The 16,408-nt window shown below is 71.5% G+C and overlaps 1 protein-coding gene across 1 annotated transcript; it reads left to right on the top strand.

Moving 5' to 3' along the window:
* Nucleotides 1-1,901: 1,901 nt before the first annotated feature.
* On the top strand, nucleotides 1,902-15,702 carry KDM5C (lysine demethylase 5C; the record flags this gene model as incomplete). Its single annotated transcript, XM_062598644.1, has 27 exons — nucleotides 1,902-2,105; nucleotides 6,841-6,918; nucleotides 7,691-7,813; nucleotides 7,892-8,062; nucleotides 8,141-8,272; nucleotides 8,339-8,462; nucleotides 8,544-8,728; nucleotides 8,797-8,955; nucleotides 9,035-9,154; nucleotides 9,242-9,400; nucleotides 9,482-9,663; nucleotides 9,909-10,071; nucleotides 10,159-10,278; nucleotides 10,366-10,560; nucleotides 10,643-10,824; nucleotides 11,620-11,744; nucleotides 11,816-11,963; nucleotides 12,043-12,139; nucleotides 12,231-12,586; nucleotides 12,674-12,812; nucleotides 12,896-13,075; nucleotides 13,148-13,294; nucleotides 13,384-13,908; nucleotides 13,993-14,050; nucleotides 14,538-14,737; nucleotides 15,337-15,528; nucleotides 15,609-15,702. Coding segments are annotated over 27 exons (4,473 nt in total), but the record flags the coding sequence as incomplete, so codon positions are not given.
* Nucleotides 15,703-16,408: the final 706 nt, after the last annotated feature.

Raw genomic sequence — 16,408 nt, 5'->3', positions numbered from 1 at the left:
GGGCCATCGGGGCCGTATGGGACGGGGACGGGGACTGCCCCGTGGCAGGGCCATGGGGGCTGGGGGCTGGGGGGCCATGGAGGCAGCAGGTATCCCAGCTATGGGGGCTCTGGGGAGCTATAGGCGCTGGGATCAGGCACTGGGGCCATACTGGGCCGTAGCAGGAGTTGTACGGGACATAGGGGATGCTCCCAGCAGGGCTATGGGGGCCGGGACTGAGTGCTGTAGGGGCCGGGATGGGTAGGCTATAGGGGCCAGAAGAGCTGGGGTATAGGGGCTGGGACAGCTGGGTGTAGGGGCTGTGATGGCTGGGATATACAGGCCGGGACAGTCGGGCTATAGGGGCTAGAACAGCCGGGCTATAGGGACTGGGACACCCGGGCTACAGGCACTGGGACAGCCGAGTTATAGGCGCCAGGACAGCCGGGCTACAGGCGCCGGGGCACCCGGGCTATAGGAGCCCAGACAGCCGGGCTATAGAGAGTGGGACAGCTGGGCTATAGGGGGTGGGACAGCCGAGTTATAGGCACCGGGACAGCCGGGCTGTAGGGGGTGGGACAGCCCAGCTATAGGCTGGCCCCGGCGGCGGCCGGGCTGTAGGAGCCGGGACAGCCCGGCTATAGGGGGTGGGACAGCCGGGCCGTAGGAGCCCGGACAGCCCGGCTATAGGGGGTGGGACAGCCGGGCCGTAGGAGCCCGGACAGCCCGGCTATAGGGGGTGGGACAGCCGGGCCGTAGGAGCCCGGACAGCCCGGCTATAGGGGGTGGGACAGCCGGGCCGTAGGAGCCCGGACAGCCCGGCTATAGGGGGTGGGACAGCCGGGCCGTAGGAGCCCGGACAGCCCGGCTATAGGGGGTGGGGCGGCATGGCGGGGCGGGGTTCCGCGGGGCGGGGGCGTGTTCCCGATAGGCTCCGCCCCCGGGGGCGTGCCCGTCCCGGCCCCGCCCCGCGCGTCGCGTCGCGTCCCCCGCGCGACGCGTCCCCCTCCCTCCGCGGCGGCCGCTACGTAGCGCATGCGCGTTGCGGCCCCTTAAACGTGCGCAAGAAGTCCCGTCCGCTTTCCGCCGACCCAAGAGCCGAAGGATCCCTCCGCGGCGGCAGGGGGCGGAGCGCGGGGACTACTTCGCCTCGCCGCGGTCGCACGGCGGCGCCTTCCGGCGGCGGAGGGACACGGCGGCGGAGGCGGGCCGCGCGGCACGGATGACGTCGGCACGCACGCAGGCGCGGTGCGCGCGCGTGCGCGCGGCGAGGGGGGGCGGGGAAGAGGAAGGAGGAGGGCACTCAAGATGGCGGCGGCTGCCAGGCCGGGGGGACCGGGCAGGCCTCGGGCTTGAGCGGCGGCGGCGGCGGGCGGCGGCGGGCGGCGGCGCGGCCCGGGGCGAGGGGCAGGCGAGCGGGCCGGCGAGCGGGCCGGCGGGCGGGCCCCCGCGGCGGGGGCCGCCATGGCCCCCTGAGGGGCGGCGCGGCGGCGGGACCCCCCGGGGCGCCGCGGGGGATGGCGGCGGCGGGGGAGCAGCAGCAGCAGCAGCGCGCGGCGGGCGGCTGGGCCGAGTGGGGCCCGGCGGCGGCGGCGGCGGCGGGGGCCCCGCCAAGGGCCACGCCGCCGCGCCCCGCGGCCGAGGAGGCGCCGGGCGAGGACGCGGCCCCGCCGGGGGAGGAGCGCGGCGGCGCGGCGGGGCCGCGGGCCAGGGCGGGCGGGGAGCCGCGGGCCAGGGCGGCGGGCGGGCGGGCGCCGGGCGAGGAGCGGAGCCCCCGCAAGGGCTGGGGCGGCGCGGAGGAGCGCGGCGGCCGCGGCGGCAGGGCGAGCGGCGGCGCGGAGCCAGCCCTCCCCGGCGGCGAGGAGCGGGCGGCGCGGCGGCCGTGCAGGGGCGGCGGGGAGGCGGCGGCGCGGGGCGCCCCGGGCGCCGCCGAGCCGCGGCCCGACTGGGCCGGGCCCTGGCTGGCGGCGGGCGCCGAGCTGGAGCCCCCCGAGGACTTTCTGCCGCCGCCCGAGTGCCCCGTGTTCGAGCCCAGCTGGGCCGAGTTCCGCGACCCGCTCGGCTACATCGCCAAGATCCGGCCCATCGCCGAGAAGAGCGGCATCTGCAAGATCCGCCCGCCCGCCGTGAGTGGGGCGCCGGGGCGGCGGGCAGGGGCGGCGGGGCGACGGGGCCGGCAAGCGGGTAAATGCCCGCCGCGCCGCGGGGGCAGTACCTGCCTGTGGGTGGGTAAATACCCGCCGCGCCGCGGGGGGCAGTACCTGCCCGCAGGTGGGTAAATACCCGCCGTGCCGCAGGGGCCAGTATCCGCCCGAAGGGGCGGGCAAGCGGGTAAATACCCGCCGTGCTGCAGGGGGCAGTACCTGCCCGCGGGTGGGTAAATACCCGCCGTGCTGCAGGGGGCAGTACCTGCCCGCGGGTGGGTAAATACCCGCCGTGCTGCAGGGGGCAGTACCTGCCTGTGGGCGGGCAAGCGGGTAAATACCCACTGTGCTGCGGGGGGCAGTACCTGCCTGTGGGCCAGCAAGCGGGTAAATACCTACCATGCCGCGGGAGGTAGTGCCTGCCTGCAAGCGGGTAAATACCCACTGTGCTGCGGGGGGCAGTACCTGCCTGTGGGCCAGCAAGCGGGTAAATACCTACCATGCCGCGGGAGGTAGTGCCTGCCTGCAAGTGGGTAAATACCCACCGTGCTGCGGGGGGCAGTACCTGCCTGTGGGTGGGTAAATACCCAATGTACCACGGGGGGCAGTACCTGCCCGTGGGCCAGCAAGCGGGTAAATACCTACTGTGCAGCGGGAGGTAGTGCCTGCCTGCAAGTGGGTAAATACCCACCGTGCTGCAGGGGGCAGTACCTGCCTGTGGGCCGGCAAGCGGGTAAATACCCACCATACCGCGGGAGGTAGTGCCTGCCTGCAGGTGGGTAAATACCTGCCGTACCACGAGGGGCAGTACTTGCCCACGGGCTGGCGAGCGGGTAAATACCTGCTGTGCAGCAGGAGGTAGTGCCTGTCTGTGGATTGGTAAATATCCGCTGTGCCACGGGGTCAGTACCAGCCCATGGGCCGGCGATCGGGTAAATACCCGCCATGCCGCGGGGGGCAGTACCTGCCCACAGACGGGCAAGCGGGTAAATACCCACCGTGCTGCGGGGGGGCAGTACCTGCCCGCGGGTGGGTAAATACCTGCCACGTCGCAGGGGCAGTACCTGCTCTCTGGCCGGCGAGCGGGTAAATACCCACCGTGTCACAGGGCCAGTACCCGCTCTCGGGCTAGCGAGTGGGTAAATACCCACTGTGTCACAGGGGGCACTCCCCACTCTCGAGCCGTCAAGCGGGTAAATACCCACCGTGTCACGGGGGGCGGTACCCGCTCTCGAGCCGTCAAGCGGGTAAATACCCACCGTGTCACGGGGGGCGGTACCCGCTCTCGAGCCGTCAAGCGGGTAAATACCCACCGTGTCACGGGGGGCGGTACCCGCTCTCGAGCCGTCAAGCGGGTAAATACCCACCGTGTCACGGGGGGCGGTACCCGCTCTTGAGCCGTCAAGCGGGTAAATACCCACCGTGTCACGGGGGGCGGTACCCGCTCTCGAGCCGTCAAGCGGGTAAATACCCACCGTGTCACGGGGGGCGGTACCCGCTCTCGAGCCGTCAAGCGGGTAAATACCCACCGTGTCACGGGGGGGGCGGTACCAGCTCTCCAGCCAGCGAGCAGGTAAATACCTGCCCCATCATGGGGGGCAGTACCCGCTCTCAGGCCGATGAGCGGGTAAGTACCCGCCGCGTCACGGGGGGCAGTACCCACGCTCGGGCCGGCGAGCGGGTAAATACCCACTGCGTCACGGGGGGCAGTACCCACTCTTGGACCAACGAGCAGGTAAATACCCTCTGTGTTGCGGGGGGCAGTACCTGCTCTCGGGCCGGCGAGCGGGTAAATACCCACGGTGTCACAGGGGGCAGTACCTGCTCTTGGGCTGGCGAGCAGGTAAATACCCACGGTGTCACAGGGGGCAGTACCCGCTCTTGGGCTGGCGAGCGGATAAATACCCACGGTGTCACGGGGGGCAGTACCCGCTCTCCAGCCGGCGAGCGGGTAAATAGCTGTCCTGTCATGGGGGGCAGTACCCGCTCTTGGGCTGGCGAGCAGGTAAATGCCCGCCGTGTCACGGGGGCAGTACCTGCCTGCGGGCCGGCGAGCAGGTAAATACCCGCCATATCATGGGGGCCAGTACCTGCCCATGGGCTGGCGAGCAGGTAAATACCCACGGTGTCACGGGGGGCAGTATCTGCTCTCAGGCTGGCAGCAGGTAAATGCCCGTCGTGTCGCGGGAGGCAGTACCTGCCTGCGGTCCGGTGCGCGGGTAAATACCCACGGTGTCATGGGGGGTGGTACCTGCTCTCGGGCTGGCGAGCGGGTAAATGCCCGCCGTGTCGCGGGAGGCAATACCTGCCTGCGGGCCGGCGTGCGGGTAAATACCCATGGTGTCACGGGGGGCGGTACCCACTCTTGGGCCGGCGAGCGGGTGAATACCTGCGGTGTTATGGGGGGTAATGCCTACTCTCAGGCTGGCAAGTGGGTAAATACCCGCCGTGTCACAGGGGCAGTACCTGCCACGGGCTGGCAGCGGGTAAATGCCCGTGGTGTGACGGGGGGCAGTACCTGCTCCCGGGTCGGCAGTGGGCAAATACCCACCGTGTCATGGGGGGTGGTACCCGCTTGTGGGCTGGCGAGCGGGTAAATACCCGCTGTGTCACGGGGGGCAGTACCTGTGCTCGGGCTGGCAAGCGGTAAATACCCATGGTGTCATGGAGGGTAGTTCCTGCTCTCGGGCTGGCGAGGGGGTAAATACCCACTGGAATACAGGGTCATTCCCATTCACAGGCCAGGCAGCTGGTAAATACCCGCTGTGTCACAGGGGGTAATACCTGCTTACGGGCCAGTGCGCGGGTAAATACCCGCTGCGACACAGGGTTGTTCCTGCGTATGGGCTAGGGAACGGGTAAATACCTGCTGCAACACAGGAGGTAACACCTGCTTACAGGCCAGTGAGTGGGTAGATATGCTCCGCGTCGTGGGGGGCTGTTCCTGCTCACAGGGCTGTAAGTGGGTAAATACCCGCCGTGCTGCAGGGGGCTGTTCCTGCTCACAGGCTGGTGAGTGGGTAAATTCCCGCACCATGTCACGGAGGGTAATACCTGCTTACAGAACCATGAGCGGGTAAATACCCGCCATGTTGCAGGGTGCACTAGCTGGTTGCCCACTAGCGAGCAGGTAAATACCCACACCATGTTGCGGGGGACGATAGCTGCTTACGGGCCAGGGAGCGGGTAAATATCCACTGCGTCACATGGGGTGATACCTGGTTATAGATGTGTAAGTGGGTAAATGCCCACTGCATCGCAGCCGCACTACCCACTTACAAGCCCATCAGTGGGTAAATACCCACTGCGTCATGCAGGGTGACACCTGCTTACAGACCTGTTAGCGGGTAAATACCCCCTGTTATCGTGGGGGGTGATACTTGCTTACAGGCCCATTAATAGGTAAATACCCGCTGTGTTGTGTGGGGTGATACCTGCTTACGGGCCAGCGAGCAGGTAAACATCCACCGTGCGGGACAGCAGTACCTGTTTACAAAGATCACAAGCGGGTAAATACCCACTGTATCATGCAGAGTGGTATCTGGCTACGGGCAGAGGGTGGGTAAATACCCACCACAGCATGTGGGGCTGTCCCTGCTTACTGGTTAGTGAGCAGGTAAATACTCACAACGTTGTGGGGGACAAGACCTGCTTACAGGCCCGTAACAGGGTAAATACCTGCCATAGCGTACGGTGCAGTATCCATTTACAGGCCCATAAGCGGGTAAATACCACAGCAACATGGGAGCGATTCCTGCTTACGCACCTGTAAGCGGGTGAATTCCCACCACGTCGCGGGGGGTGATTCCTGCTTGTAGACCTCTAAGCGGGTAAATACCTGCGCTGTTGGGAGTGGTGATACCCGTTTTGGGTCTATAAGTGGGTAAATACTGCTGTGGGAGGCACCAACTTACAGGCTGCCGGGGGGAGGGGGGGAATACCTGCTTATTGGCCTGCCTGTGAGCGGGTAAATACCCGCCGCAGCAGAGGAGGCCAACCCGCTCGCGGGCCAACAAGCGGGTAAATACCTGCCGCGACGGGGGGGGGGGGGGGGTGAGGGCTATCAGGCAGAGATGAGGGCCCCCCCCCACCCCACGGCACGGGTAAACACCCATCCTCCTGGGGGGGGTAAATACTCCCACGGCCCCTGTAAACACCTGCCCCCTTGGGGGCAAAAACACCCCCCTGGGGACGGGTGAGTTCCTGCCGTGCCGTGAGGATGAGCGTTGGCCGGGAGGGTTAAACATCCGCCCAGCGTGGGGGAGATGCCTCGGGGGGGGGGGGGGGTAAATACCCGCCGGGGGGGCGCTGGCGCGCGGGGGGGCCGCACCGCGCGTTGCGTCCCCCCCCCAGCCCGCGCCGGCCGCGGCGGTGACACGGCCAATATGGCTGCCAGCGCCCGGCCTTTGTCTGGCGAGCGGCGGGGGGGCCGGCGGCCGTCCGTCCGTCCGGGCTGCGGGACGGGGGGACGGGGGGCCGGCCCGGCAGGGGCCCTTCGCCCCCCGTAGCACCGGGGTAGGGGGGGCTGAGCCCCACGGGGCGCCGGCACCCGGGCTTCCAGGGCGGGGAGGGCCGGGCCGGGCCGGGCCGTGCTGTGCCGAGCCGTGCCGTGCCGTGCCGGGCCGGGCCATACCGAGCTGTGCCGGGCCGGGCCGGGCCGGGCCATGCTGAGCCGTGCCGGGGCTGGCGCCGCCCCTCACCCCCTTCCCCCCCGCAGGACTGGCAGCCCCCCTTCGCCGTGGAGGTGGATAACTTCAGGTTTACACCGCGCATCCAGCGCCTCAACGAGCTGGAGGTGAGCGGGGCGGCACGTGTGGGGCAGGATGGCACGGCGCAGGGCGGCACGTGTGGGGCGGCGTGGGGCGGCATGGTGCGGGGCAGTGCGCGGGGTGGCACGTGTGGGGTGGGACGGCGCAGAGTCGTACGGCACAGGGGCAGCATGTGTGGGGTGAGATAGTGCGGGGCGGCGCGGCACATGTGGGACGAGAGTGTGAGGGGGCATGGCACAGGGCGGCACGTGGGGCGAGAGCATGGGGCGGCGCATGTGGGGCGGTGCGCCTGGAGTAGCGTATGGGGCAGCATGTGTGGGGTGGCACAGCATGGGGCAGTGCGTGTGGGGCAGCACATAGGAGGTGGCACGTGGGGCAGTGCAGTGTGGGGCAGCACGAGGTGGCATATGGGGCAGCATGTACGGAACAGTGTGCAGGGCAGCACAGCATGTGGGGTAGGGTGCGTGGGGTGCCATGTGTGGGGCAGTGCATACGGCAGTGTACGTGGCACGGGGCGCTGTGTGCGGTGCGGGGCTGTGTGCGTGGCATGGGGCAGTGCGTGGGGCTGTGTGTGCGGCATGCGGCGCAGTGCGTGGGGCAGCGTGTGGGGCACTGTGCGTGGGACAGTGTACGTGGCACGGGGCAGTGCGTGGGGCAGCGTGCGCAGCGCGGGGCGCCGTGCGTGGGGCGCTGTGCGTGGGGCGCCGTGCGTGGGGCACTGTACATGGCACGGGGCAACGCGTGGGGCCGTGCGTGGGGCAGCGTGTGGGGCGCCCCCCTGAGCCCCGCCCCCCGCAGGCGCAGACCCGGGTGAAGCTCAACTACCTGGACCAGATCGCCAAGTTCTGGGAGATCCAGGGCTCCTCGCTGAAGATCCCCAACGTGGAGCGGCGCATCCTCGACCTCTACAGCCTCAGCAAGGTCCGTCCGCCCCTCCGGGCGCGCGCCCGTCCGTCCGTCCGTCCGGGCGGCGGCGGCTCAGCGCCTCCCCCGCCGCAGGTGGTGATGGAGGAGGGCGGCTACGAGGCCATCTGCAAGGACCGGCGGTGGGCGCGGGTGGCCCAGCGCCTCGCCTACCCCTCGGGCAAGAACATCGGCTCGCTGCTGCGCGCCCACTACGAGCGCATCATCTACCCCTACGAGATGTACCAGTCCGGGGCCAACCTGGTGGTGAGGCGGGGGCGCCGGGGGGGCGCGGGGGCCCCCGCCGCCCCCCGCCGCCGCCTCACGGCCCCCTGCCGCCGGCAGTGCAACACGCGGCCCTTCGAGAGCGAGGAGAAGGACAAGGAGTACAAGCCCCACAGCATCCCGCTGCGCCAGTCCGTGCAGCCCTCCAAGTTCAACAGCTACGGGCGCCGGGCCAAGCGCCTGCAGCAGGAGGTGAGCGCCCGCCGGGCCGCGCCGCGCCGCGCCGCCCGGCCCGGCCCTGACGCCCCCCTCGCGCAGCCCGAGCCCACCGAGGAGGACATCGAGAAGAACCCGGAGCTGAAGAAGCTGCAGATCTACGGCGCCGGCCCCAAGATGCTGGGCCTGGGGCTGGTGGCCAAAGACAAGACGCTGCGGAAGAAGGGTGAGCGGCGGCGGGCGCCGGGCCGGGGCCGGGGCCGGGGGCAGCGCCGGGCGCCCCCGAGCCTCCACGCCCCCTCCGCAGACAAGGAGGGCCCCGAGTGCCCCCCCACGGTGGTGGTGAAGGACGAGCCGGCCGGGCCCGAGGCCAAGGCGGAGCCGGCGTCGCCCCGCGCCTACCTGGAGGCCAAGGAGGAGCTGCGGCACAGCCCCGAGCCCTGCACCAAGATGACCATGCGCCTGCGCCGCAGCCACAGCAACAGCCAGTTCGTAAGTGCCGGGGGGGCGGGCCGCGCCGCGCCGGGGGGCAGCCCCGCTGAGCCCCCCGCCCGCCCCAGATCGACTCCTACGTGTGCCGGATCTGCTCGCGGGGCGACGAGGACGACAAGCTGCTGCTGTGCGACGGCTGCGACGACAACTACCACATCTTCTGCCTGCTGCCGCCCCTGCCCGAGATCCCCAAGGGCATCTGGCGCTGCCCCAAATGCGTCATGGCGGTGAGCGGGGCGGCGCGGGGGGCCGGCGGGTCCGGGCCGGCGCCGCGGGGCGCCCCGCGCTCACCCTCCCGCCCCGCAGGAGTGCAAGCGCCCGCCGGAGGCCTTCGGCTTCGAGCAGGCCACGCGCGAGTACACGCTGCAGAGCTTCGGCGAGATGGCCGACTCCTTCAAGGCCGACTACTTCAACATGCCCGTCCACGTGAGCGCCGCGGGGCGGCGGGGGCGGCCGGCGCCGCGGGGGCGGCCCCCGCCCTCACCGCGCCCCCCCGGCGGCTCCCCCCGGCAGATGGTGCCCACGGAGCTGGTGGAGAAGGAGTTCTGGCGCCTGGTGAACAGCATCGAGGAGGACGTGACGGTGGAGTACGGGGCCGACATCCACTCCAAGGAGTTCGGCAGCGGCTTCCCCATCAGCGACGGCAAGAGGAAGCTGTCGCCGGAGGAGGAGGTGAGCCCGCGCAGCACGGCCCGGCCCAGCGCGGCCCCCCGCGCCGCCGCGGCCCCCGCCCTGACGCCGCCCCCTCCCCAGGAATACGCCAGCAGCGGCTGGAACCTGAACGTGATGCCGGTGCTGAAGCAGTCGGTGCTGTGCCACATCAACGCCGACATCTCGGGCATGAAGGTGCCCTGGCTCTACGTGGGCATGGTGTTCTCCGCCTTCTGCTGGCACATCGAGGACCACTGGAGCTACTCCATCAACTACCTCCACTGGTGGGTCCGCCGGGGGTGGCGGGGGGCAGGGCCGAGCCCTGAGACGGTGTCGGGTGGGATGGGGCCCCGGGGCGAGCCCAGGACATGGGACGGGATGGGGGTCCAGGGCCCCGGGGCGGGCCCGAGATGTGGTACAGGGCGGGGTGGGGGTCTGGGCCCCCCCGACCGCATACCCCCCCCAGGGGCGAGCCCGAGATGTGGTGCGGGGTGGGGGTCCGGGCCCCCCTAAACGTGTCCCCCCCCAGGGGCGAGCCCAAGACGTGGTACGGGGTGCCGTCCTTCGCGGCGGAGCACCTGGAGGAGGTGATGAAGAAGCTGACGCCGGAGCTGTTCGAGAGCCAGCCCGACCTGCTGCACCAGCTCGTCACCCTCATGAACCCCAACACCCTCATGGCCCACGGCGTCCCCGTGAGTACCGGGGCGGCCCCCCCGCACCCCCAGACCGCGGCCGTCGCCCCCCACCGCGGCCTCACCCCGCTGCCGCCCCCGCCCCAGGTCGTGCGGACCAACCAGTGCGCCGGCGAGTTCGTCATCACCTTCCCCCGCGCCTACCACAGCGGCTTCAACCAGGGCTACAACTTCGCCGAGGCCGTCAACTTCTGCACCGCCGACTGGGTGAGCGGGGCCGGGGGGGGCCGGGGCTCGGGCCGGCGGGGGGGGCCGGGGCTCGGGCGGCGCTGAGCCCCGCCGCGCTGCCCGCAGCTGCCGGCCGGCAGGCAGTGCATCGAGCACTACCGGCGCCTGCGGCGCTACTGCGTCTTCTCGCACGAGGAGCTCATCTGCAAGATGGCGGCCTGCCCCGAGAAGCTGGACCTCAACCTGGCCGCGGCGGTGCACAAGGAGATGTTCGTGCTGGTGCAGGAGGAGCGCAAGCTGCGCAAGGCGCTGCTGGAGAAGGTGGGGCCGGGCGGGCGGGCGTGGGGGGCGGCTCGGGGGCCCCGCGCGGGCGCTGACGCCCCCTCCCGCCGGCGCCCCGCAGGGCATCACGGAGGCGGAGCGCGAGGCCTTCGAGCTGCTGCCCGACGACGAGCGGCAGTGCGACAAGTGCAAGACCACGTGCTTCCTCTCGGCGCTGGCCTGCTACGACTGCCCCCAGTGCCTCGTCTGCCTCTACCACATGGACGACCTCTGCAAGTGCCCCCGCAGCAAGCAGTACCTCAGGTGGGGGCCCGGGCCCGGGCGGCGCTGGGGGGGACGCAGGCATCCCTCTGCGCCCATGGGGGGTGTCGCGGCCTGGCCTAGGGGGTCCCTCCTGCTCCCTGCGCCCATGGGGGCATCATGGCCTAGTCTAGGGGGTCCTTTCTGCCCCCCTGTGCCCATGGGGAGCATCACGGCCTGGTCTGGGGGGTCCTTTCTGCCCCCCTGTGCCTATGGGGAGCATCACGGCCCGGTCTGGGGGGTCCTTTGTGCCCCCCTGTGCCCATGGGGAGCATCACGGCCTGGTCTGGGGGGTCCTTTCTGCTCCCCTGTGCTCATGGGGGCATCATGGCCTGGTCTGGGGGGTCCTTTGTGCCCCCCTGTGCCCATGGGGGCATCATGACCTGGTCTGGGGGGTCCTTTGTGCCCCCCTGTGCCCATGGGGAGCATCACGGCCTGGTCTGGGGGGTCCATCCTGCTCCCTGCGCCCATGGGGAGTGTCACGGCCTGGTCTGGGGGGTCCCTCCCGCTCCCTGCACCCATGGAGGGCAGCCTGGCCTGACTTGGCCTGGGGGGGGTCACTCCTGCCCCCCCGCACCTGTGGGGGGTCTAGGGTACATTCTGGGGGTCCCTCCTGCCCCCCACCATTGTCTTGGGGGTTTGCGGATGCAACCCTAGTGCTGCTGGCAACCTAGATGTGCTTGGGGGGCTCCTGGCAGCCCCCGTGTCCTTGTGGAGTGGTGGACGCAGCTTGGGGGTCTGGGCAGCCCTGTGGGGCATGGCCCCCCCCCCGCCTAAACCCACCCCTTGCCCCCCCAGGTACCGCTACACGCTGGATGAGCTGCCAGCCATGCTGCACAAGCTGAAGGTGCGGGCCGAGTCCTTCGACACCTGGGCCAACAAGGTCCGCATCGCCCTGGAGGTGGAGGACGGGCGCAAGCGGAGTGAGTGGGGCGGCCGGGGGGGGGGAGGGCGTGCCGACGGCCCCCCCTGACGCTCCGCCCTCCCCCCCCAGCGCTGGAGGAGCTGCGGGCGCTGGAGTCGGAGGCGCGGGAGCGCAAGTTCCCCGAGAACGAGCTGCTGCACCGGCTCAAGGGCTGCCTGGGCCAGGCCGAGCGCTGCGTCTCCGAGGCCCTGGGGCTCATCAGCTCCCAGGAGACCGGGTGAGTGCCGCCCCCGGCGCCCCCGCTGCGGCCGGGGGGCCGGGGGTGACGGCAGCCCCCTCTCCACCCACGGCTGCAGGGTGCCGGCGCCCTCGCTGACGGTGGAGGAGCTGCGCGCCTTCCTGGAGCAGATGAACCAGCTGCCCTGCGTCATGCACCAGATCGGGGAGGTGCAGGTGAGCGGCGGGGGGCCACGGGGGGGGCCGCGCCGGCGCCCCCGGCCCTTCTGGTGCCCCCGGCCCCGCTGATGCCCTGCCCCGGCCCCAGGCGCTGCTGGAGCGCGTGGAGGCCTTCCAGGCGGAGGCGCGGGGGGCGCTGGAGGCGGCGGCCCCCCCGGCGGCGCTGCGGGCCCTGCTGGAGCGCGGCGCCCGCCTGGGCGTGGAGGTGCCCGAGGGCCGGCGGCTGGAGCGGCAGCTGGCCCAGGCCGCCTGGCTGGAGGAGGTGACGGCCACGCTGCGCTCGCCGCGGGCCCGCGTGCCCCTGCCCGTCATGCGGGGCCTCATCCAGGCCGGCCGCGACGTGGCCCCTAGCCCCGCCGTCGACGTGGCCATGGCCGAGCTGCAGGAGCTGCTCACCATTGCCCAGCGCTGGGAGGAGAAGGCCCAGATGTGCCTGGAGGCCAGGTGAGCTCCGCGGCGGGGCGGGGGCGGCGGGGGCAGGCCGGGCCCCACGGGCGGCCCCGGCCCTCAGCCGCCCCGCTGCGCCCGCAGGCAGAAGCACCCGCCGGCCACGCTGGCCGCCATCATCAAGGAGGCGGAGAACATCCCGGCGCTGCTGCCCAACATCCAGGCGCTGAAGGAGGCGCTGGCCAAGGCCCGGGCGTGGATCGCCGACGTGGAGGAGATCCAGGTGGGCTGGGGGAGCCGCAGCGGTGGCGGCGGCGGCGGCGGGGCGGGAGCAGCGGGTGCCTCAGCTGCGGCCTCCGCCCCCAGAACGGCGACCACTACCCCTGCCTGGACGACCTGGAGGGGCTGGTGGCCGTGGGCCGGGACCTGCCGGTGCGGCTGGAGGAGCTGCGGCAGCTGGAGGTGCAGGTGGGCACGGCCCACTCGTGGCGGGACAAGGCCTCCCGCACCTTCCTCAAGAAGAACTCGTGCTACACCCTGCTCGAGGTGGGTGCCGGGATGGCGGGGGGCAGCGGCGGAGCGGCCGCGGCCCCCTGCCCACCCGCCGCCTCCCCGCAGGTGCTGTGCCCCTGCGCCGACGCCGGCTCCGACAGCAGCAAGCGGCTCAAGTGGCGCCGGGAGCCCGAGCAGGAGCCGGGGCTCTACAAGCTGGACACAGAGAGCCTGGGGCTGTCGGCGCAGGACCTGCGCGACCCCGGTGCCGTGGTGAGCGGGGCGGGGGGCCGCCGGGGCTGGGGGGCGCCCACGGGGCTCCCGCTGACCCCGCGCCGCTGCCGCCGCCTTTCCCCCGGCAGATCGTGGCGTTCAAGGAAGGGGAGCAGAAGGAGAAGGAGGGGATGCTGCGGCTGCGGCACGCCAACGCGCAGAAGGCGTCGCCGCCGGCCCCGGGCCCCGGGCCGCCCTCGTGCGTGTGCGGGCAGCCGCCGGCGCCCGGCATGCTGCAGTGCCAGCTCTGCCGCGACTGGTTCCACGGCGCCTGCGTGGCCTGGCCCCGCCTGGGCGCCCAGAAGCCCTCGCCGGCCTGGTGGGAGTGGGACGCCAAGTTCCTGTGCCCGCTGTGCCAGCGGTCGCGGCGGCCCCGCCTGGAGACCATCCTGGCGCTGCTGGTGGCCCTGCAGAAGCTGCCGGTGCGGCTGCCCGAGGGCGAGGCGCTGCAGTGCCTCACCGAGCGGGCCATCACCTGGCAGGACCGCGCGCGGCAGCTGCTGGCCTCGCCGGAGGTGGCGGGGCCGCTGGAGCGCCTGGCCGCCCTGCGGCACCGCCTGCACGGCGACGGCGCCGGCGCCCTGCGCGAGAGCAGCCGCAACGAGCAGCCCAAGGTGGGTGGCGGGGGGGGTGGCGTGGCGGCGCGGCCTCCCCGGTGCCTTCGGCCTTGCCGCCACCCCCGGCCTCCCTCCCCGCAGGTCTCCGTGGAGAACGGCGATGCCCCCAGCCCCGAGAAGAACGGGCCCCTGCCCTCAGGTGGGGGCGCGGGGGGTCGGTGGCTCCCGTGGGCGCCGTCTGGGGGGGGGGCAGGGGAGTTGCGGGGCCTGTGTGAATCCTCTGCGGCCTTTGGGGCACCCACACATCCCCTGTGAGCCCCATAGAGCCTGCGTGAGTGTGGGGAGGGCCCCGTGGAGCCCCCAGGCGTGTTGGGGGGTGCTGCAGGTCTAGCGTGGCTGTGGGGAAGAGTCCCCCGTGGGTATGGTGAAGGGTCCCATGGATCCCTTGGGAGCCCCACGGATCCCCTGTGGGTATGGGGAAGGGTCCCATGGATCCCTCAGGAGCCCCGTGGGTATGGGCAAGGGTCCCGTGGATCCCCCCTGTGCCATGGGGAAGGGTCCCGTGGATCCCCCGCGGATATGGGGAAGGGTCCCGCGGATCCCCCGTGGTTACGGGGAAGGGTCCCGCAGAGCCCGCGCGCCATGGCAGGGCGGCGGGCGCCCGCTCACCCGCCGTGTCGCCGCAGAGCTGGAGGCGCTGAGCGCGGCGCTGCCGCGGCTGCAGGGGCCGGTGCTGGAGCTGGCGGAGGGCGCCCGGCGCCCGCTCGAGGAGCTCATGATGGAGGGCGACCTGCTGGAGGTGACGCTCGACGAGGCCCAGAGCATCTGGCGCCTGCTGCAGGCCGCCCGGCCGCCCCCCCTCACCCTCTTCCGCCTCCTCCTCGAGGTGAGACACCCCCCCGGGCCCCAGAACTGCCTGGCCTGCCCCGAAAACGCCCCGGGAATCGCTCCCGCGGGGCCCCTTCGGGCTCTTCTGCCTGCCAGGGCCCCGATCCTCCCCCACATCCCGCTAATCCATCTCCTCAACCCCCTAAATGCTCCCTCTCAATCCCCCTCAGCCCCCCCAATCCTCTCAGCCCCCCCAAACCCTTTCCTCGCTCCCCTTCTCTGCCCTTTCCCACCTCCTCCTCAAGGTGAAGCCCCGCCCGGCCCCAAAACCGCCCAGTCTGCCCCCAGAACGCCCCAGGAATCCCTCCTGCGGGGCCCTTTTGAGCTTCTCCGCCTGCTGAAGCCCCCAAGCCCTTTCCCCACCCCCTCCTCGAGGCGAGACCCCCAGGCCCCAAAGCCTCCCCCGCCCCACAGCGCCCCTTGGGCCCCGCAGCAGCTCCCCGGCCGCCTCCTCGCCCCGTTGTGCGGCCGCCTCGGCGCGAGACCCCCGCGGACCCCAGAGGCTGCCCCCGGGACCCCAACGCCCCGCACCCCCCCCTTTCTGGGGGTCTGCCCCGGGGGGGAGGCCCACGTGACCCGCGTGCCCCTCGCCGGCAGCTGGAGCAGGCGGAGCGGCGGGGCGCCCGGACGCGGGGCCGCGAGCGGGACCCCGAGCGCCGCCGGAAGCGCCGCGCCGAGCGGGGCGACCTCCCGCCCCTGGCCAAGGAGGAGCTGGAGCCAAAGAGGAGCCGGGGCGCCGAGGGGGGGGCCGCCCGCGCCAGCCCCCCGCCGGGCCCCCACCCCCCGGCGGTGAGTGGGGCGGGGGGGGCGACGGGGGGCTGGCGCGGGGGGGGGGCGCCCGGCCCCCGTCCGACGCGCTGCCCCCCCAGGACTCGTGACGCGGAGCCCCAGCTGGGACGGACGCGCGGACGCCCGGCGGCCGGCGGGGGCCGCCCCGGCCCGGCCCCCCCGGCGATGTAATTATTTGCGTTGGTTTCTTTTGTACCGCGGGGCCGGGGGGGCCCGGGCGCCCCCCCCGCGCCCCCCCCACCGGGGTTTTTATAGGAAGGGGGGAAGGAGGGCGGGGGGCTGGACCGGGGCCCCCCCGCCGCCCCGCGCCGACACTAACTGTCTCGGGCTCTTTGTAGTGGGGCGGGGCCGGGGGGGCGCCCTTATTTTATTGTATTATGTTTTTTTTATTATTATTAAACTTTGGAGGCTATTGGGGAGCTCTGTTTCGGGAGGGGGGGCTCCCCACGTGGGGGGGGGGGTCTGCGCGCCGCGCATGCGCCGCAGGGGGCGGGGCCGAGCGGCTTCCCCATTGGCTGCGGCATCTGCCAATGGTGGCGCGGCACGTGCTGTGGGGGGCAGGTGGCCGCGAGGCCGCGACCGTTAGGGCTCGGACCGCCACGAGGCTTCTTGAGGCGACGAGCCAGCAGCTCCCGCCCCTCCCTGCAGCGTTTTCTGAGGTAAAAGGTGAGGTTTCCTCCCCCGTAGCAGCCTTCTCTGAGGTAAAAAGTGAGCAGGGGCCCCACGGTGTAATCCCCTGAGGTAAAAGGTGAGGTTTCTTCCCGTGTACCTGCTGCCCCTGAGGTAAAAAGTGAGGTTTTCCCTTCTCAGTAGTGTCCCCTGAGGTAAAAAGTGAGGTTTTTTTTCCCTAACTGGCACTATTTGCTGAGGTAAGAAGGAA

Source organism: Rhea pennata, chromosome 35 (assembly GCF_028389875.1).
Source record: "Rhea pennata isolate bPtePen1 chromosome 35, bPtePen1.pri, whole genome shotgun sequence".
Classification (NCBI taxonomy): domain Eukaryota; kingdom Metazoa; phylum Chordata; class Aves; order Rheiformes; family Rheidae; genus Rhea; species Rhea pennata.
This window is presented reverse-complemented; position numbering and strand designations above follow the sequence as displayed.